Source organism: Styela clava, chromosome 2 (genome assembly GCF_964204865.1).
Source record: "Styela clava chromosome 2, kaStyClav1.hap1.2, whole genome shotgun sequence".
Classification (NCBI taxonomy): domain Eukaryota; kingdom Metazoa; phylum Chordata; class Ascidiacea; order Stolidobranchia; family Styelidae; genus Styela; species Styela clava.
The window spans coordinates 16,082,214-16,105,262 of record NC_135251.1 but is presented as its reverse complement, the minus strand read 5'-3'; the positions used below and the strand labels follow the sequence as shown (position 1 = coordinate 16,105,262).

Genomic DNA, 23,049 nt, shown 5'->3' with positions numbered 1-23,049 from the left:
TACTGCGAGAGAAACAAATCATAGGAACAATCGATGCTCAAGACTAGGGATGTAAGTTTCGAATATTTTTTTTCGAATCGAATTTCGAATCACAATGTTCCGATTCGAATATTTCCGAATCTGATTCTATTTAGTATATCATCATATTATTGTTAACTCTCTCCAAATTTGGAAGAAATATAGTATATACATATTTTGATAAAATAACAAGAATGAGCTTAAAGAATTGAGAAAGTTACCAGAAAAACACACTGAATGGATGTATCAACTACCAAAAATATTGCAGCTGATATTTATTTTTTGTTACATAAAGGTATACTCAGTTACTAAATTTATTCACATACAATTATGTTTGCAAATATTACTGGATATACAGCGATTGTTTCTTCTAAAATTGACCTTCAAAATTCATCCAAATGATAAACGCTGATTAGTACCGTAGGTCCGTAGGCGTCATGGTTTTTAAAAAGGGAATGATAACGAGGGAAGCATCGCAGACATGTTTTTAATAAGTTATGAAGCAATGTTTTATTATAATAATATTATGTAGATAATTTGAAAAAACGATCAGAATATTTGTGAAACTTTGTAACATTTTAAGTAGTCGAACAAAATTGAGCGAAACCATTGGTCCCTCGAAAGCTGCTACCAATATGAAATATAACGACTCTGGGAGTGCCACGGCTTTGGAAAAGTCAGCGCCGCTGTGTCGTGCAATTGCCTTGTGATGTCTATTATTTTTTTTTTTCAATAGAATCAAGCCCCTTTTTCTTAAATTGCGTCGAATCGCTTCGATATTCTGAAACTTACATCCCTACTCAAGACAGCAAGATGGAAGATCCGGAATGTTGGACGTTGCAAAGACTAAAAACATTCACTCCAATTTCTACGAATTCGAACCAATTTTGTAACATAAGAAGTAACGCCCGAAACTAGTTTTCGTGCTTTTTGTTGTTCACTTTTTAGCTTTATTTGTTGACAAAAAACAGCTAATCAATTCATTGTTATTATTGCTATTCGGCACAGGCACCGTCACATAATTTCTAAATGTCTTTGTATTCTTCACGACTTTCACGCATCAAATCATTTACAACGTTACAAGTAATAAGCTTCGCCCGTGAAATTTATTTTCTCGTGACCATGTACTCTGTTCATTAATTTATTCTAGTATGATTGTGGTGATGTGTTTTCACTTGTGTATGGGCACGAGCGCCGGTTACAGCGTTCGTTATAAACCTATATAGGTTTTGCCCATTTTCCCAGGCCACTCAAACAAAACATTCTTGTGCGATTGGTATTTAGCAGAGATCCGCACAACAGTATGCCGTTTTCACAAATTTGAATATTGTAGCGGGGTGGATAGGTGGTAACTTGATAGTTACTAGATTATGGAGCACTGCTCAAGTTTACAACTAAGCCAACACAATGGTAAATAACATACTTTATTTTAGAAAAGTAAACAAGAGCAATAATACTAGATTCGTAACAACAAAATCAAATACTTGGGCGCTCCAGAAGTATATGCATCAGATGGCGCCCAACCTGAAAACTCTAACCTGGTACACATACTATGTTCAGGTTGTGGGCCACCTTGGTGCACATACTTCGGGAGCACCAATACTTGAAGTAGGTGACAAACACTACGCAAAACATGGCAAGTAGCCAGTTTGACTCGATTACAAATAGCTGTATCGTATAGCAGAAGTCCCCAAACTTTTTGTTGCGCAGCGCCAAATTATCAAGGAAAAAGTCATTGCTTTCTTTAAATAAAAGTGATCATTAATGTGTACTTCATGCTTTTTAAAGTTTGTTTGCCTGATTTTCCTTTGAAATACTGTTGTTACCTAACAATAGAGGCAGACACTATGTAACAGAAAGTGAAGGACATGAAAACGTAAAGTGAATTTTTTGATTCATAGACACAGCATTTAAAACATGAAACGATAAACCATTTATAATAAATTCAATATGTGAAATATTCAATCATATATTAGTTATGTTTAACACAATCCTGTTAATTTTAGGGGCGGGCAAGATGAGAACACAGAGAAAAACACTGGAGACTATTCTTAAATGGTGCAATGGCAAATTAACCTGTAACCAACAATATATATATATATGGATTCGACGATATGGCACAGCGTGATAAGCGTCAGAAGAATGCTGGCCATTGCACCTATGATTACCCTGTGATGGTTCATAGGTACAAATCCTATGTGGGAATGATTATGTGCGAGAAGATTGCTGGACTTCTTTCCACCACAGGAATGTAACGACTGGTCATTTACCACTTTTACCATCATCAACTAATTACATAACTGGCATAAAATTGAGGGATATGGATAAGTCATCACATCTGCTTTCCTCTCCCCCTAAATAAATATAAAATCCCTAGCCCTTATGTGAAACTGATAACACTTCGGTAGCCGCAACATACTACATAAATTGTGTGAAAACTAAAAAATACTAATTTGTTGATATTATAACATCATCAACATGATTATGGTTTAACATAATATCCACCGTACATACGAAGACTCTCTCAATACCATAAATAATTTCAGTTCGGATTATCTTATAAATAAATGAGGCAATTTATAATGCACCAAAATATAAAAAACAGGATGTTGCTCCATGAGAACTTAGTAATCAAATTAAAAACATTTTTTGTCATGAACTACTACTTTCCAAAATCTCCAATTCGCAATAAATCATCACAGCCTTGTAAAAAATATTAAATAAATTTGCATATATAAATCTACTAAATCTTTTAGTTCCTTTACAAAAATGACTGAATTTGAACCCTAACAGAGAAACTAGATTAAGCGAGAATCCCAATTGAGATCCCAAAAAGGATCAACGCATTCTGTATACTCTCTTCCATACAACCAATCTATTGTGTCATCCACTGTTCTAGGAGCAACACCATTTGTGAATATAGGTATCTTTGACTCATTGTACAATGGGTTGTATAATTCATCAATATTAATCCCATGCATAGCTCGACAAAGCTGGCACCAATCTGATGTCTTTCCATACTGCGGCAAATCTTTTGGATCCATATATAACCACCTGAGAAAAATTACATTAGTGGAGGGTAAATTGATTTCATTTACATGGGGACAGGTAGATTTTCGATCACATTATTTGTTCTAAATGTTTACATAATTTTACAAACAAAACTTTTTAGAAAATGTTTTGTATCTATCCAGTGATATATTTTGAGTACTCGATATCAATATGCCTAATATGACTCTCAAGCTAGTCAAAAAAAAAAAAACCTCAGAAACTCAATGCGAATGCCTCAGAGGATTCAAGTTGTAGTTATTTGTTTTGAGTCATTTTTTATTTGAGTCAAATCAAATTGTTGGCAAATTATACACCAAATACTCGATGATTTTGTTGTAAAATAGATCCACCCAATATGTTAAATCATTTGCAAAGCCGAATTCTAGAATATCACTAACTAACTAACTAACCTAACTAACTGCAATGTCCCCCCAAAACGAAGCTCAGAGATGAGACTGTTTTTGAGCAAAGTTTTGAATGAGTTCGCATGGTATTTTTCAAGCTAATTTTTGCACAAAAAATTACAACTGACAAACACAGTTATATAACATAAAACAAACCTGAAATATTCCAAGTATGCAGTTTCATTTTTGTCAAGGTACTTGATATAATCAGCAAGTTCTTTCAATGAAGCAAAACTATCTGCATGAATGAAAGATCCTGGTGGAGAAACTGCCATATATTCCTCAATCCTTGGACCCCAAACAACAGGAACTGCAAGAGATTTAAGTCCATTGACAAAAAACTTTTCTGTGATATAGTCTCTGCAGTGATATGAATTTTCAAATGAAAAATAGAATTTGTATTCAGAAATAAATCCATCAAATCCGGTAAATGGTTTGTCTGTGAAAATTTTGCCCCCGAAGCAACTGCCATAGCATTCCAACCCAAATCCATAATCAGACAATTCTTTCAATTGTTTTAACCTTACAACTGCACCTGGAGTGTAATCACAGTCACTAACAACGGCAACAGCAACTTTTTTTTTACGTTTGTATATTTCCTTTAGCGTTAGATTGTTGGTTTTAATGATTGATGCTACTGTATCAGAATTTCCATATTGTGCCTGAAAATCGGAGTCCCTCCTGTGAAACAAGTATATGATTGGAATATAACGAAATTGGCTTCTGACTTCCTTAGCAGTTCTTATTATCAAAGAGTGGTGTGAATTTATTCATTTTATTCATTCAATTTCATAATAAAATTATTCCTCTGAGGTTCCAGTGTTAAGACCACAAAAAATAATTTACAGTGGAGGTTCTGAGAAGTAAACTAAAAGTTTACATTTAAAGATTTTTTGGCAAGACTTTAGACATTCACAACTAATGCAAAAGCAGAACCGCCACAAGGTGTTTAATTCTTGATGGCCTCATCGCACACAAAAACGAATTACATAGAACCCACAGAAATTTGCTCAAACGAACAGTAACAGATACAAATATTTATACACAAATTTTTATATCTTTATAATGTTTAATATTTATTATGTACACCTTCGAATAATTGCTGTTGTCGGGGTAAACATTTTATTAATAATTTGGGTATTTTGGAATACATAGAAACGAATTAAAATAATTACTATTATTCTCATGGCAAAAAAGTTTCGGTACTCGAACACCAATCCTGAATGAATTATGTTCGACTACCGAGTTATCACTGTACTTACAAATGAAAACACAACACACATCAAAATTAAATGAAGAGTAAATAGCTAATTTTAAGTTTTTAAGATGAACAATTCACCTGTATGTAAGTGTTGCATTGAATTTGAAATACTCCATAAATTTAACCTGTAGATTTCCTATGGCTAACATTGTTAAAGTAGATTCCATTGTCCATAACACATACAGATGACGTGGATTCCTGTAATTCAACTAGATATGAATATCAGGAAGAGATGCTTGTTTTCAGCATAACAAAGGACTGATTGATTACCAGTTGGAAATGAATATAGATCAACCATGATTAGATATAAAATCTATTCAATGAAAACATTAAAAATTTCAATTGATCATTTTTGAGCATTTATCGAAAAATACAGCTGGTAAACATTTTTTGTCCATTTCTCAGGCATTTCAAATCTGTCGTTGTAAAATAAGTTAAGAAGTGTAAAACTAGGACATGGTAATTGTGTAGAGTTAAGCATACCTCTTCCACGGAACATTCAATACTCCTAGTCTGTCATAATGAAAAACTACAGCACCTGTCCTCTCATCGTTTATCTGAAATATTCAATGTAGAAAATATTGAAACATTAAAAATCGTAACCAATATAAATATATAAAGGTGTTTCGTTTTCTATTCATTTTTAAATTGCTATGCTATATACTGCGCAAACATTCAAAAACAAATTTAAATTCAAACTGGAATGTATATACAGAGTTTAGCCATGTTTTATTTTTTCACATGGATGTATATTTAAAATGCATAAATAAAAAAAAAAAAACGTTATGCTGTAATATTTTGTTAGAGGTGAAACACAACCTATGTTTGATTTGATGCTTAACTTGCTGTACTGTGGGAAAGTTTTCGAATAAAAATGAAAAAATATCTCTAAAACGTATAATTTATTATAATTCAGTAATTGATATAAATGTATCCCAAATTCGATTTCATTCAAACATAGCTCATGCCAACCTGCAAAGATAATAAAAGGTTCTTATCATATGACATATTTATATGAATTTTTTTTGCTCTGCCTCTGACAAATAAATTATTAACACAAATACCAATTTTCTATCATAAGTTATTTCACAGTTTCCACATTTCTTTTTGTCGACCCATTTTCGATCTTCCACTCCGAAGCCTGATATGTAGATGAGTATTATCTGTAATAAATTGATTAAAAATACAGAATACTATATTGATGATTTTTTCAATATTTCTGAGAGGGGCATAGCATAACAGGCATGAACCAAATTTCATTCAAAAGTATGCATTAGAATATTATTACTTCTATCACATTTGTTAAAGTCGTATTGAAAAAGGAATTCGAATGGTACTGATATAGCTCAGATTCAAAGGCTAATTATGATGATAATTTGCAAAATAGCCCTTATTCAACACAATATAAAAAACTATAACCTTTTCATCTGTTGCATTCAGGAGCCGTCTGTTCAATTCAGCTTGTATTTCTGGGGAAATTATAACAGGATCACTCAGATAGGGTCCATAGGAGCTTTGACGTTGTCTGATACTTGACCACTTTTGCTTTTTGCCCCTGATCCAATGAACAGATGTTATATTCGTCCAAAAGCTAGCGATATAAACTTCCAATAAAGTTATTATGATGAACAACAACAATACTTTGTACACCATATGTGATAAGACATGCTTATTGAGCGAGTGCATGGTGAACAACTAGACATACCTTAACCTAAACGCTAGCTAGGATTTTAGTTCTGTTTGAGACACTGAAAGATAAAGAAGTATTTTTACAAGATTGCCAGATTACAGGATTAGGTACAGTTTTTTGGGGAACACGTCTGGATGTATAAAAAATATCTATTGTCATAAATTTGGCGGCAAACATAGCATCGCATCATTTGGAGATTCTTGCATTTGCATATGCATGCTTCTTATTATTTTCTTGATGTAGGATCTTTCTTATTATACGTGCATGGCTTTGGTTCATTGTTTAAATGGGGGTATTTCATGATGAGGGTTGTGGACAGTAAAATATATTTTCTGCAAAATTACTAATAATTGTATACTCGAGCAGTCGAGCTATATTAGATTCTCCCATTTAAATTTTAATTCGAGGTTGGCGATTGTTATTTGATGTGGTTTTCTATCTTTTATGTAAGCATGTAATATATGTTTAGGTAGGGTATTTCTTTGGAGTTGACTTGATGGCCAAAGTGTCGATAGTGTGATATGATCAAATTTGAGTGTTTTTGCATGGTATAACAATTTCTTCTGTGTCTCAAACAGAATTGCCTCTCGGATCCTCGAACCATCAATTTAACATGATAAGCATTTGATGATCAATATCTCCCAAAATGAATTGAACAATTTCTTAGTCTCTAACAACGACTAACATACTGGTGAACACGTACCGCCTTTTTGGCAAAACCTTTCAACTTAAATTCTGTACACTATAAACCTTACTTAATGTTCTGTTTGCTCTCCCTAATTCTATCATCAGTTTTTATCTAATTGTTTTATCGTATGTTATGCTGATTATGGAGTCGAAATAAACTTATACTTATCATCTGTGACCATTGTCAAATGACGCCAAAACTTGCTTCAGATGTGCAACAGAGTACACTTGTCTTTATAGACAATCCAATGCCCTGTAAATGTGATTTGTCCGGCTAACATACACTTTGGGGCGAGCGTCCCTTATCAGATCAGCAAAAGGTCATGAAAGTTGGTAATGGTGGCATAGCACCGCTGATGATAGCGGTACTCAGCGCGATTCGCATCTTCGAATCCCCTAATAACCGCTGATCGCTCCCCTCCCTTGCCAACCACATGCATCTGAAACAGATAGAGTAATTGGTTAACTGATCCTATGCCAGACATGAAATGTTACCTGCAACCAGACGGAAGGGTGGGGTAAGCAGCCACATATATGATTGGGGCTTATTATCGACTTTTCTACGACCAGGATAAGTATGAGAACATTTTAAAATACGGGTAGGACGTGACCATATCTCTGATATGGCGTCGAAGCTTGCAACTGGATTAATGTGATGAAACGTGAAAACAAGTCAGCCGTCAAGTAAATTATTGAAGAAATCCGAAAATCCCAGATTTTTTCACCTCATTAACTGGGTTTATGCTTTATATTTAATGCAAGTAGTCACAGAGTTACGCCAAAACACTGCACGTTCATACAAACCTTCGATCGTGTCCTTACCTAGGTAATTACCTTACCTACATTGGTACCGTACATATTATGAACTTCCCCACTCTCGAATTCGAATTCTGAGATATTACATCACTCAATTTGGATCAAGTTGGAGTTTTGAGTCGAGTCTATGCAAAAAATCAAGACGAATCACTGCTATTTTAAGTTACAAATCGAGTCCGCGTACTACATTTCTGTAAGAATACGCAAATGATTAAATATGTGTCACATCGCTGCTCCAATACTCGAAACTTCGCACTATCGTTATTGTTTGTAATGTTTGAATTAATGTAATACAAGGTGAAAGGTTGGAATCGTTATAGTAACAACATACCACCCAATATATGCAGTTAAAATTGACTGAGATGGCCGCGACAAAAACAAAAGAAAGAAACTAAACTCTGTATAAAATGATTTTCCGGAAAATTCAAGACTTAGCCTATATACTTCGACGAAGCCTGGAAAACATGGATCACATTTGATAAGGAGAAGGTCGTTAATGATGACTAAAATACTCCCCTCAATACTCGAATAACTACCGGACTGTTGATAATATGAATAATTAAACTAAACTTTAAAAAACCTAAAATAAGCTAATCATGGGATCATGAATCTTGGCGAATATTACAAATCGAGATTTCGGAATATCAATACTAGAAACCATGTCATCGATATATTAACATTCCGAATTAGAGCTTCATTTGAAAATATATTACAAAATACAATTGTAATTTAGTCGATCTTACTTTAATAATATCACCTTCAGCTCTATGTGTGCAAGATTGTCCATCTCAAGATTTTTTTAGGGTGGTACAGAGAAAGTCGAATGGGGCTTTCAACCGTAAGTTATGGCGCGAACAAACCAAAGTATTATCAATATATGTATTATTAAAGCCGTAACTTTTTGTGGCAAATGCTTATTTCAATTAGGAATTTTAACACGTTTAAGAATTTAGAAAAATATTCAAGATTTATTTTCCGATTTACTGGTAATTGTCGCAGATTAAACCGTAAACATTGATCCGTTATGCCCGATATATAATTGTTTTTGAGTTGGCGACCCTTCCTCAACATTGTGGCATTAAATTACCGCGAACCTTTGTCGATAAACTGTTGGATCATCAGAGCCTATTGTTTGTGAACAACTTTATAGCTTTGTACTTACGAAATGATAGAGATTACAGAGGACAAGTATTGTCATAGACGCACAGAGAATAATAATTTGTAATGTTCTGCAATGGAATTCGTTAAGTTGATTTTCGAAAGAGAGTACAGCTAGTACAATTTCTCCTGATACAGTGCCTACCAGTTGCTTCACATTGATTATCGTTTTAGTAGTAACAACCGTATAGTTATAGAAAACAAGCTTATTATTTGCGAATGAGGAAGATAAAACATGCGAATGACGAAGCACTATCAGATTGTCCATACGAAATATATAACCAAATGTTACATATATGAGATAAAAAGATTCAAATGAAGCGTGTTTGCTTGTACTCTTATACGCGTTATTATAAAATTTTGAATCTTCGTAAAATCTGTCAGTAGAATGAGTTTAAAATTTTATAGATTTGATTATTCTGTCGGCATTTCAACAATACTCTTCGCCAATCATGTTGTATGCAGCTCAAGTAGTATGTTTTACTTTGTTTAACGCTATTTGCGTCCTCTTTGCCTGTTTTGGAATTCTAAACTCAACTACACACACGGTTCAATCCACGTACAAATCAAGGTACAGATGTGAATAAATACAACTTTCGAGATGGGAAGTGCCCCAGCTAAACCGAGCAGAAATGAAGGATTATATTTTGTAGAAACGGATGCAATATCGATAAGTGTATCTGATGATGAAGACAGTAAGTATTAGAGATCAAAAATTTGTCAAATTAACGAATATATGGCGAAAGGATTGCTAGCAACCAATATTGAGTGCCGATACCCGGAGATCACATATTAACCCAGCACATAAAAGTAATGTCATTTAAGTCCAGAAGCCATATCATATATATATGCGGGTATTCGGTTGTTTATATACTGCGATAAATTTTTGGATGTTGGGGACATTTATACCTAGGTCAGGGACCAGTCAAACTGAAATGACCTTACCACATAAAAGGTAAGTGAATGAGTCTGATCTAACGATTTTATATCCAGTAAGATACGCCTTCTTCATAAGAAATGTACCTGCTCCTATTTTGGCAATAGTTGTATTTGCTGGTAACTTTTTTTTAGGACCAAACCAAGTACGTGGATTTGGATTTACTGATGTAAAATGTAACAGTTTTGTAGTTTCATGGAAACCTCCTCAAGATTGTGATGTTGAACGATATCAAGTTAGAATTTTCCCCCCAGAGGGAGTCAAATCAAAGTCTTTGGTAAGCAGGAAACGCCGACATACAGTTTATTTTTCCTGCTTCGATCGCAGATGCTGGCAAAACGATACTTCTATTGTTTTAGATCAATTCTCTACAGGAGGCATCATACACATTTGACAGATTAACATCCGGTACAAGGTATACTGTGGGAGTTGTCCTAGTAGACATAAATAAAAAGAAAAGTACTTGTGCCTCAGCAAGCGAATCAACACGTATGTATCATGGTAACAAAAACTACGGCGCGGCGGTGTGGCTCAACGGGCTAAGCGTTAGGAATACGCTCGCCACCACACCTCTAATTACTCTGCGTGGGTTCGCAGGTTCGAATCCCATGCAGAGATGGTTATGTGCGAGAGGATTGCTGGACTCGTCGTTGGGTGGTTCACGTAACCGCTGGTCGGTTACGGCTTCCTCCACCACCAAGTCCATGCTTCCGAAAACAAACAATATAACTAATCCCATACCCGACTTGGAATGGTAACCGGACGAGAGGCCGTGGTTCGCCATATGGATAAGCCGACTTATCGGCTTTCCTCTCCCCCCGGGATAAATATGTAAATCCTATCCTATCTTATCCTACCACGGTGACCACAAAAAACAGAACACTTAAATTTGAAATTTGTCAATAACTTCTACAAAAATGGAAAAATTCATTAGATTTTGTTTATGCTTCAACTTCTGTTTGTGCATGGTGCTATCCGAAAGTTTCATGTTTCAGAACGCTTTGCACAAAAGTTATGTTTGATCTAGAATATGTATCAAATCCCCTCCAGGGTATAAGAGACATACATGTAAGCCTTGCGCAAAATTGTCAAATCACTCAGACACACTCCTCCATGTTTTTTTTCTGATGTTTTGCGGTTTTGAGTTCACCAATTGTTTGGAGAATGTTCTGATACACATTTTCCTTTGAGTACCCCCACCCCCGATTAAAAAATCTGATGTTCCCAAGACCAATGAATGAAGATCCCACGCGACGTCCCACTTCCTGCTGGTCAACGTTTACTGAAATCGATCTTTTATCCAGCCAAGGGTGGAAGGGCCCTGTCTTGCTGGAACCACTAATAAACTCAATCAATCTTTCTACGTCGCCAGAATGATGCCCAGCACCGTTACATAATGCTCCATATTGTCCTCAAGCCAATATGAACCAACTATGCAATGTACGGAAATGGCTTCCCATGCTCCGCACTACACTGAGTGTAACGTTCTCTGTAGAATTTGGAGGTGATGTATCCAGGTATTCAATTTTTTTGCCGTTGGATTGACAATTTCGCGTAGCAGATACAAGTCTGTCTTCTATTATCAAGAGATGATTTGGAACATTTTCTAGAGATAACATAACTTTTGTGCAGAACGTCCTAGATTCCTGAAATTTTGGGGTGCAATCATACACAAACGGAAGTTCAAATATACACAAAATCAAATAATTTAGTCCCTTTTCACGGAAGTTATTTTTCCGGGTTCCGTTTTTTTGGGCCACCTTTGTATTTAGAATAGTACTTGTAGATTTTGTTTTGATTGATCAATGCCTAATCAAGAACGAGAGTTTGATGTCTCAATCAGAACGATGTGTTGTCGATTTTATTTTCAACTGTAGAACCATTCGTTTTGACATTTTCAGTACTCACAAATGAAAGTGTCTTCTAGTAAACTTTGTGAAAGTTTCATTTTTTTACGTCTTTGGCCACGTTGTTTTATCATAAATTTGGCTTATTTTGAGAAAAAAAATCGGTAACAATAAGGATCGCTGTAGGTTGATTTTTGAAAACTAATGCTCACCGAATGGCGTAAGTTCACGGTGACAAAACTGGTTTTAAATTCGAGTTTAAAATCCAAGCCTAATTTTTAGTACGTACATAGCAGGAATGAAGTGGTATACCCGAATTCAGAGTCCCGCAAACGAGCATACTTTTATTTCACAGTTTAATTTAATTGGCGACAGATGCCGATGTAATACAGAGAATCGCACAACTATGTTTATGCAATATAAATTCCACCTTATACAGCATATTTATTACCGATAAAACATCCTTTCAGTACCTCAACCTCCGACGGAGATAGATTTCCCAACAAGTGAAATCACTGCATCAACATTTCGAGTTCGGTGGAGGCCTTCAAAAGGCGATAGAGATTATTATGAAGCTGAAATCACTCCCACCAACGGTGTAACTGGAAATACTTCTGTCACAAATCTTCTTGATTGTCATCACGTATTTACTGGATTAGTACCCGGCACAGAATATAATGTTAAAGTCGTGAGCGTTTCGAACGATAGAAAAAGTGAGGTGTTGGAAAAGTCCGTCATAACAAGTAAATTAATTACCTAAAATAACTGTACAATTTTGTTTTGTTATGTTTGAAGCAAATCAAGGACAGTGATGATAAAAAATCAATAATTTTATTTTATTGCAATTTCAGCTCCCAATCTCCGAACATGGCTCTGTACTACTAGATTTTTATTGACAGTAATAGATTATGTTTAGGAGGGTAAATCTGTTTGACTCGATATACATGAACACGAGATTTACAACCTTCGATATACCAATATAATGTTTTTATAGTGAGTGAGATGATAGTGGAATAACAAAATTGAAAATCATGGTAAAAGTGAGGGTAATAACGACAAACAATTAGGAATTAATGATGAAATTTTAGCACTGCATTGTCATGGAGCGTTTTTGCCTCTTTGCTCTGAAAAATGTGTTAGGCATGCACCCGTAATTACGTTAATGTGTGTTACGTTAATTATTTTTGGAAGGACCTTAATTTCCGGTTGGGCATTGTCTATTCTATTGAATATAGTCCGGGTGATCTATTGGCATGAGAATCGAAAGCGAAATTTTTAACTCACAATTCCAATTCAATACATTTAAAAATAAGCATTTTCACAGACCCTGGGCATGTGTACGATTTATCATTCCCAAATGTAACTCATAACGAAATGCAATTGGTATGGAAACCTCCTTCTGGAATTGTCGAATGTTACACGTTGAAACTAACAAGCGAGATAGAAGCGGAAGGTAATGTCGTGATTTATTTGCAGTTCAAAATTGTTTAGTTATTTGCAAAATGCAGTTATACTTTTCCTATTATACAGGATGACCCCAAAACAGAACCCATAAATTTCTAATATATTTAGTGGGCTCTTCTGCCCGTGTAGTCGTCATCAAATTGTAAAATTCAATGATGAAATAGAAATGATGGCAGGTTTTATTAGATCTTCTGCTTGGTTCTATCTATACATTTATATATATATACCTTTATTACATTTTTACAAACTGGAAATAGAACCTGTTGTGATTGAGAAAATCAAACAGACGTCATATAAATTCAACGGACTGGTTACTGGAAGAAATTATAGCTGTGAGATCTTTACACATGCACTGGGAAAAACAAGTCTTCGAAAGAGATTTGACCAGTGCACAGGTGGGTTTAATCGATCTTATGAAGATCCATATCATCGCTTGTAAAGATAAGGGTTATTCGTTACAATATTAAAACCAGTGGACGTAATTCCTTATTTCGTGATAAGCAGTTTATCTTATGTATTTCAAGTTTTGAATATATTTCACGAGCACGAGTCTATGTCTGAAATTTGGAAAGTTTTACGACCTTTATTATTTTATGCAAAGTGGTATAATTTAATAAAAAACAAAATTTTTTGTTTTTTAAGTTCGTGTTAAACATACTCAACGTACAAAAATGTATAGAAAAAAACTTTATATTTGTCATTGATATAATCATACTGATAATAATAGTTTTTCTATTCAGTTCCAAGCGAAATTGCAAACTTGTCCGTCGCCAAGGTAACAGTCGACGAAGTAGTTCTGACGTGGTCAAATGCACCTGGAGATGTTGAAGATTATGATTTATTCCTTAATCCAAGAGATGGTGTAATTGGTGATCCTTGTCCAAGAGGAATAGTGGGAACTACACACATTTTCAAAGGTACTGGCATACTGAAAAAGTTGTTTAGCATAACTTTTATGCACGTTGCAAATAATGCCCTCATATGATTCAACTAAAACGCCTTGCTCAAAACAGACATTTGGAAGTCCATTTGTATATGTCATGCTTAATCTGTATTGAATAACTTGCGAAGTCTTTCTGTAAAATAGTGGGAAAAACTATACATTTTCACGATAATTAATTCGCTCTGCTACAGGGTATCATACCTTTTTTATTCCTATGATACTATTATATACAACATTGTGTTATTTTTCATTTGTAAGACTAATATTATATTCATTGCCAAAATTGTTTTTGCAATGCTCAATTCATTTTCTCAAGAATTCCGGTAAACTACATTACTGAATATTTAGTGTGGTTTTTTACAGGACTGTTGCCAGGAACAAAATATACAGTGGGAGTTGTTACGAACTCGAAGGATAAAATGAGCCAGCGGGTAGTGACAGGTTTTCTAACAGGTATCAAATCACGCCATCTTTTTATTATATTTACAACGTTGCTTTTCTACCATCCTATTTTGTTAACAAATATGTATTCTTCATATATTTCAATGAAATTAACGTTAAATATCTATGATAAATAGGGATCTTATAAAAAAAATAATTTTTATTAAATGATCTAGATCCAGCCTCTTGTGGAGAAATAAGTTTTCCTTCCGACGAGTTGAAATCAACGCAAATAGGAGTTCACTGGTTACCAGCTAGAGGAGAATGTGACTCCTATTCAATTCTTGTCATGTGAGATTTTCAATAGTAGAAATAGTCTTATTTTCAGCAATTCCAGTGTCTACCATTCTACCAGATTCTTTGTAGAAATATTGTATCCGAATTTCAGATACCGTACTAACCGAAATGATACATATAAAACATAGAACATTCGAGTCTTTTGGTTATATCGTTAATTGGCTAGTAACCTCATGCTCTGTCTTAGAATCAGAAAAACTAAACTTTCAAATGAGAGGTTGTAATGAAACTAAAATTATTTTCTACTCAAGTTTTAACATAAATTTACGACGCATCACGATACAAATATTTGCTTCTCTAAATATGTATTTTCAAATACTTTTGTGCAAATTGGTAGATATTCTTCACCAGGGTTTATTAACATTTTTGGTCACTCATTCTGTTTCAGTAAAGATGGAGGTTCTGGCGGAAGTTGGAAAGAAGAAGATATCACTCAACCAAGACATATATTCACAGGTTTGACTCCGGGAGCCGAGTATGCATTTACTATTACAACAATACGAGAAGGAAGACATTCTGTTTCGAAAACAGCAAGCTGCAGCACTTGTGAGTTCAGGGATGAGTATATTCAAAATATTCTCTAAATATTTATTGAAAAGCATCACCATACAAATTGAGTCATGACGTTATATCTAACATGTATTTGTTAATTCGAACTACAGTGTATATTATATGCAATAATTTATAATATTAATTTTGAACAAGGCTGCAATAACTAACATATGTTGTAGCAGATTCCAACAAAAAAGTCCCTTCGAGAACACCATTCAGCAATAATTCAACAGTAATCTTTAAAATGGTCGATGAGAAATTTACCAAATCGATCAACAAATTGAGTTTAGTTTTGTTTGACATAAATCTGTAGTTTTCATAGAATTTATCTTATTCACAGTACCTTGTCCTGCTGGAAACATCGCGTTTCCTGAAGGAGGAACAACATCAAATTCTATCAAAGTTATTTGGCATCCAAGCGCTGGTGGTGTCGACAGTTATAAAATTCAAGCAAAGGGAGGAGGTTAGAATTCTAAACCATACGCGTAACATGGACTGTTAATAAACTCTGAACTGACCCATTCGTAGATCTATATTAGAGTATAATTGACCTAATTTGTCCCTAAATAATGAAATCATAAAGTGTACAACGTTTCACTAGATAACAACATGTATTTGTATGTAATATGTAACAAAGGGTATTTCATCAATAAATTGCTCCGTATACTTTATATTTTGACGGAGAGCAAAATCGATAAAATAAGAACTTTTGACAGTCGAAATAGTTTTAATCGCATTTGATTCGAAAAATTAAGAATCCATGCAATTAACGCTAAATTTCACACACAATACACAAATGTATTTTTGAGCTATTCGATATTGTTCATAATTTCTGCGTTTGCGTATTCTAGGAACACGTTTTGAAGACTACGCAAAATACGATAAAGCTGAATTTACTATTTCTAATCTACTTCCTGGAACAAAGTACGACATAGCTGTCAGTGTCATAAGTTACGGAGTGGAAAGCGAACCTTCACTTGCTACATGTATGACAGGTACATTTAAGTAAAAGATTATTTATGACCGCGTAAATGCATACCTTCATTGGTTAGGACTTATCTTGAGACTTTTCATATCAGCTTACATTACTTTGTAGCGGAATTTGAGTTTTGTATGCTTTGACTCACACGAACATGACACAATTTTTTTGTTTTTGTAATAATTGCAGGTCCGGATTGCGTCAAAGAGTTGACAGCCAAGACTTTGAGTAAAAATGAAATTCAGGTCTCTTGGTTACCCCCAGACGGCGGTGTTGATCACTTTGAATTGGCAATCCGACCACCAAAAGGCATTGGTAGTGAAACTGATCCAACTGGAATAACTTCACATGTTCATGTTTTTGAACGACTTGTTCCCGGTACACTATATAGCGTATGGGTGACCCCGATTGCAAGAGGAGTTCGTGGACCGCCAACGGAAGTTAAAGCCTATACATGTAGGTTTTCAAAGAGTACATATGCAAAACAATAAGTTGTGATGATAAAAAGTGATATTGGGTTTATTTTAGATATTCAGATGATATGAATAGCTGTTTTAAAGTTAAACATACCCTGGATTCAATGCTGTGATCATGACATTTTAATGACCAGTACTACCAGTGCGCTGTTATATAATATAAATATTCAATCAAACTCGGTAGATCTCTCCCGATGCCTCAACAAGAATTCTACAATTTTGTGAAACTAAACTCGATTTCTGTTTGCAGTACCTGGTGATGTATTGAACGTACACTTCCCGACCGACTGCATAACTTCCGAGTCTATGAAGATAGCGTGGGGGGTTGAAGGAAATTCAAAAGATGTGATGGCAACTTTAACTAATGTTTATGAAGGAGAATTTGGTCAGGAGTGCGCAGTACCTATTTCAAAGGAAACAATTAAATCAGCGAGTCAACATGTTTTTACTGAACTGACTGAAGGTACAAAATATACCGTAACTTTGCAAGCTATCGCATCGCCAGAGCTATCTCAAGCAGGAGGACAAAATGCAGTGGGAGCTGCCATAATCGCAAACCAGGAAACGGGTGGTAATCGCAACGAAGCTGCGACCGCTAACAATAACGAAGAATCTAGCTACAAGGATCCTTCCGAAAGCACCACAGTAATATCTACCAGACAAGCATTTGTTGAGATAGAAGATGTGTCCACCTGTGAAACAACCTCGAAGAAATCTGAGGATGATATTCAAACTGAGAACAAAGATATTGCACAGCCTTCTGCACCCAAAACTGAAACGTCGTCACCATCCTCGTCCCCTTCAGAAAATTTACCATTAATTGAACTTTAAATTTACTGGTCATTTTATGATTCAAACAGCATTTATTATACTAGGTGGTCATCATTCACACTTGGTCATGAAAGACAATGAAAGTATGAAATTGTCAAATTTGATAGGAAAATGTTTTGTTGTATATATGCTAGATACGATTAAACAATAAGCTATAATGGAGTGAAAAAAATACGACAAAATGTAAAAATAAACACAGTGATTGGTGCCGACAAATTAAAAATTGACATTCAAAAATTGTGTGATTTCATTTTTCATCGACCATAAATAAGTTATATTATCTAATTATAAGAAGTGAACGGGTTATTACACTGCATAAGTTCATTATATTCTAACCTCATGAAATGAAGTAACATGGACTACAATATGCTACGTCGATGGTGTCAGCCAAAGAAAATACTAATTTTAAAATTTTTGCCACGAACTGGGTTGAAGTCAAAACAATAAACGGGGCAAAATTCAATCCTTTTTGAGACTGTGTTAGGGCCAGAAAACTTGATTAAACCGACATAAGTGCATTTATGAAAATTAATAGCAACAGATTTGATCACTTGATATCACAGCGTCTGGTGCAAAATTGTTTTTCAATTATATATATGAAATTAATACAGTCGGAATTACCATAAATTCTATCCAGTAACTCTTATTGTACATGAGTGTTGTGTTTTCAGGATGCTTAAATAAATTGTATTGTATCATGTTGTATCGGTGCGAATGCCTTATAACGGCGATTATTATATTAAAACAGCGTTCAAACCTTACATGTATATTCATTTTTAACTTCGTCGCATATCTCGCACTGAACGTCACAACAGTAAATAAATTTGCATTTACATCTTCGTTGAATTTTAATTTGTCTTGTATTGTAGCCTCGTCCACAGCAAAGTACACGACAGTCGCCTTTGTCTCCCGAATGTTTCAAACACTGTCTTGCTGCTGTTCCCAGTATACCGAGAGTTTGATTTTCCAGACACAGGTTCGGAGACTCGTTGATGAACGCCAGCTGTGTCTTCGGCACCTTTCGCAAGCGCCCGCTATCTATGTCGTATGAGTTCACTGTTATGAATTATAACCATTCTAACAATTTTGCTCTGGATAGCTTATTTATAAATCAAATTAAGACGGTTGTGAAACTTCAGTATTCCGTAAGTATGTTTATAAATATTTAATAATATTTACCTGTTACATGTCGAAGACGCCTACGGCGTTTTGGTTCTCCTAATGCCTTCACACCTGATTCGAATTTTCTCTTCAACGAATCTCCAATTTCATGAAAACTCGCCATTTGCATCCAACATGTTTGCGCAGTACAGGCACCCGACATCCCATGACACCTGCAATGCACTTTCGTCAAATCTTGCACCATCTGAAAACAAATGCGATGAAAAGATGAACAAAATCTCAAATGTATATTAATAGCGCACTCATAGCGTAGGATGTATTGGATTTAAATAATCGGATTGAGATAATAAAAAAAAATAGGTAAACTAGCTTTTATCTAACACACCAATTAAGCAAACAAACCAGTGTTTCATAATCGAATTATGAAGCTAGGGATAAACTAGTTATATCATATAAAAAGGTTCTAATATGATTGAAATTTTATGGTATTACAGTAAACTAAAGTATCTTGAAAGAATGTTGTATTGGGATATTCAAAATTGACGATTATTTGTTTGTAGTTAAAATCACGCGTGAATCGTAAAATTGCCTGTTCAAAAATTGATGTTTATCCAAGATGGCGTGTAATTTCGTCATTTGTAAGAGTCGCTTTGTGATTTTATTTACCGAATGTTGCAGGCAGAGTAATATTTTTCCATAAAAACCTTTTGCGCAAGCAATTGATATGAAGTATAGTAATCCTGGATATTCAAATATTAATATATATATTACATTATTGTATGAAGAAAGCAGTTATACCAGTGGTAGAATATAGGATTCTTTACAAAATGTATAGTTGGCGCAAACGATTTTCTTGCAACAGATACCAAGTCGTTGTAAGGTTAGTTGAAACCAGATAGGTCAGTGAAATACTCGTTAGATTGAATTAGATTAAATAATATGTTAAATACGATATTCAGAATCAATGTTTTAATGTGGATATATAGACATTCGATAGTGGTATTGACTGAAAGTTTTAAGGTATTTCAGGAATATCGTCCGGGCTAATTACTTTGAATAAATGTAGAGAAGTAAGAGTGACATTAGGTACAACTGGTACTCCCGTAGTGTGTGTACCGGGTTAGGGTTAAGCCATGATTTTATTCCGATTTTCCTTATTTTGGTTCTATCACGAGTTATATTACCATCCGTGTGTAAGCCAAGTGAATATACCCCACGTCCATACGTTTCAGTCCCTTTACACAACTTGATGTAAAGTAGGCAAACAAACTTAGTTACTTCTATATTGGTACACACACTTCTGGAGCGTCCAAAAACTTTTCAAAAGGGTAATTATAGATCAATCAGCCGCCGATATAAAAAAAATCAAAGCACAATTGTTTAATGTCGCTACAATGTTGCCCTCAGGCATTAATGTTTAAGGTACCTTGATCACACATATCTATTATTTCGAAACCAAAGTTTTGTCATCGGTAAATTGGTGGATGTTTGATTGTGTGATTCAGATTATTTATTTGTGTGTCTGTATCTGTGTGTCTATACTAAATTTATGATTAGATAAAATTAAAATAAGCCGAAGATACGGACTTATTCTATCTCGAGCATGAATATTATTTAGACGTCGCATTTAGGCTTTATAGTTACTGTTACAAAAGACCAGAAGCAATTATTTACAAACACTCCTTAGTGAGAATACGCATTTCCTGATTTATTTTCTGATAAGAAATCTAGTTCAAAAAGTTAGCGTGCCAGGATAAAATATAAAAGGTGACAACAAAAATATCCTTCCTTGATTTCAAATAAAGCCTGATTGGCCAATTTGCTGATGAAAGGCGCCGCGATCATTTTCAATGTCGGCAATCAGTTGAATGGCGAAATAGTCATGTCATTATAAATTATTATACCGCGGCTTGAGTTGTGTCGCCGTGATATCACTTCTACGGCAATTACTGATTCCGTAAATATTTGTCGCATACCGTTGTAGTATACTACAATTGGTCGTCTGGTTGTGGCGTTTCGTACTTCGTAACAAATTTAACACAAAACCGCGGCTTTGCTCTTATTTCTAATGTAACACTGTGTATATCAATTTTTACCTTTGATAAATTACCTTTTAATTTTGATATACGTAGTGTTTCAGTTTTCAATTCATTTTTCTGTTTTACATACATCATGGTTTCATTATTTATACATGAACAACCTACCCTTCGCCCGACTTCTCCATTGTGCAGTTTTACGTCGTCTCTCGGCGTTCGTTTTTTATATGAGATGCCCTTATATGGTGCTTCTAAAAACCGTCTGCTGAATCGAACACCGTACTTCACGTCATCACTGCACCCTCCCCAGCTTATCTAGATTCATACAAATTTGTGAGTTAGTGTGTTAGTTAATTGCTAGCACGATACATTATAATTTGGTATCAACCGAGAATCTCAAAACGCAAAAAATAAACTTTTAAGACGTCGATAATGTCGAGAATAGGTAAAGCTATGATAAAGAATACGAATTCTAGTTCTTTTATTACTTTTTCTACTTCTTGTTCCCATGATATCGGAGAATTTGTGTTCACTCTTACTAATTTTCGGGTGGTCGTTCTGTTCCTTAAAAAATGACCAGCTGCATCTGAAAAATAATAATATCGAACATAAAAACTTAAATCAAAATATCCGCATTACAAACTCGAAGAAATCTATATGTATATTGGAGCGTTACATTACTGGTCGTTCGTGACTTTCAAGTAAGCAAATTATTGCACTACGGTTTTAATATTTAGTGGAATTTTTATATTAATTTTAAATGAAGCTTGAACTTTACTGGCGACAAAACCGGCTAAGTGTATATATAGTTTTTGTCTATAGGAGAGCCATTGATTTAAAAAAAATGGATCGATTTTACAACGGGACAGACGATTAATGCCAGCTCAAATAGACAAACTCAAGTGAGCCAATCAAGAGATTAAGGATTTCTATTTGATCATGACGTGGATTCGGTATTTAAAACGATGTGAAAATTTGAGTGAGTTCATCAATCAATTTCAACATATAAAATAGCTTCGCTCTTATTGTACATTTATCACGATTCCTGCCAAATTATTCTGTCAATTTATTTATTTCTAATTTATCTGTCAAGTTATATTAATTTGTGTTAGCATACATTCGACATTTATACCTCCATAAAGCCTTCTTTTTCTAATTGCTTCCAAAGCCGCCTTCGCCACTTTCTGGTTCTGGTCGCTGGAATTTGTTTCGTCCCATGCAATCATTTCTCTCAAAATTTCCATAGCTACGTTGAGTTTAGAAACACTTTTGTCACAGTGGCAGCCCGCCAATTCTCCTCTCCTACAGGCAACTGTAACTGCATGTGCAATGCCAGCACTCATAATCGCATGAATAAACGACCCTTCTCTTGTTGCTGAAATATAAGAACGTGTTCAGTTTATGATCAGAATAAGCACAAACACAAAAAATAAATAAACTATACATAACGTCGACCTATACGTACTTGAAAGGATGAACAAATAATAATAATATTGGCACATGTTTGCTCGCCCACTTCACAAATTTGTAAGTCAGAATAAGACTAACCATTTTTAAGCCCAGGAGTTAGTACTTCTCCTGAAGATTCATCTGATTGATCACTAGATTCTGTTGCATATTTTTCTCGCCTTCGATCACTCATGTTTGTTAAAATTAAGGTACAATTCCATCTGTCATATTTAAACTGACGCTCACATTCCCTTACAGCCAAATCTGTTCCTTGCATTGCTGCGGCAACCAAATCAGGATTTTCTAGGCACATTTTTCGCTGTTTCGAAACTAAGCCAGGTAAAGACATACACCAAGCCTGAGTTTTTCTTTTTGACTTCCGCCGCAACCTTCTGGCCTCTTCCTGCGTCATTGCATCAGGTCCTATGGACACAAGTCCGTGTGTTTCCATCGCTCTTAACGTTGCCATTTCACTACTTATAGCTCGATAATTTTTACCCGTCGTGCTCTTGCTACCTACGGGTTGCAAATAAGTTACTTTCGTTGGCATATCGGATGATAATCGTATCATGTCACTGGTGGGGAAGTTG

General features: G+C 34.8%; 3 protein-coding genes across 4 annotated transcripts; 1 reads left to right on the top strand and 2 right to left on the bottom strand.

Moving 5' to 3' along the window:
* Nucleotides 1–1,423: 1,423 nt before the first annotated feature.
* Nucleotides 1,424–7,210, bottom strand: LOC120336318 (4-galactosyl-N-acetylglucosaminide 3-alpha-L-fucosyltransferase 9-like). Of its 2 annotated transcripts, XM_039403979.2 has the most exons (7): nucleotides 6,154–7,210; nucleotides 5,799–5,897; nucleotides 5,218–5,291; nucleotides 4,813–4,932; nucleotides 4,009–4,154; nucleotides 3,630–3,783; nucleotides 1,424–3,072 (listed from the first exon to the last, which is right to left on the bottom strand). In XM_039403979.2, the coding sequence occupies exons 1-7, from the start codon at nucleotides 6,418–6,420 to the stop codon at nucleotides 2,817–2,819; spliced, it is 1,116 nt and encodes a 371-aa protein (XP_039259913.2). In that variant the 5' UTR covers nucleotides 6,421–7,210; the 3' UTR covers nucleotides 1,424–2,816. The 2 variants fall into 2 exon arrangements, with proteins under 2 accessions (XP_039259913.2, XP_039259912.2); XM_039403978.2 differs by having other exon boundaries at nucleotides 3,630–4,154; nucleotides 6,154–7,205.
* Nucleotides 7,211–9,154: 1,944 nt separating this feature from the next.
* LOC120336914 (receptor-type tyrosine-protein phosphatase beta-like) lies at nucleotides 9,155–18,656 on the top strand. The gene is made up of 14 exons (XM_039404698.2): nucleotides 9,155–9,780; nucleotides 10,157–10,299; nucleotides 10,382–10,511; nucleotides 12,340–12,612; nucleotides 13,194–13,322; nucleotides 13,591–13,728; nucleotides 14,074–14,250; nucleotides 14,640–14,729; nucleotides 14,894–15,008; nucleotides 15,403–15,560; nucleotides 15,907–16,029; nucleotides 16,418–16,561; nucleotides 16,735–17,001; nucleotides 17,272–18,656. Exons 1-14 carry the CDS (start codon nucleotides 9,687–9,689, stop codon nucleotides 17,850–17,852), a joined length of 2,562 nt encoding a protein of 853 aa, XP_039260632.2. The 5' UTR covers nucleotides 9,155–9,686; the 3' UTR covers nucleotides 17,853–18,656.
* On the bottom strand, nucleotides 18,523–22,834 carry LOC120336915 (protein Wnt-16-like). Its single transcript, XM_039404699.2, has 6 exons — nucleotides 22,559–22,834; nucleotides 22,143–22,385; nucleotides 21,499–21,596; nucleotides 21,179–21,325; nucleotides 19,032–19,218; nucleotides 18,523–18,908 (listed from the first exon to the last, which is right to left on the bottom strand). The coding sequence occupies exons 1-6, from the start codon at nucleotides 22,806–22,808 to the stop codon at nucleotides 18,604–18,606; spliced, it is 1,230 nt and encodes a 409-aa protein (XP_039260633.2). The 5' UTR covers nucleotides 22,809–22,834; the 3' UTR covers nucleotides 18,523–18,603.
* Between the last annotated feature and the right edge of the window lie 215 nt (nucleotides 22,835–23,049).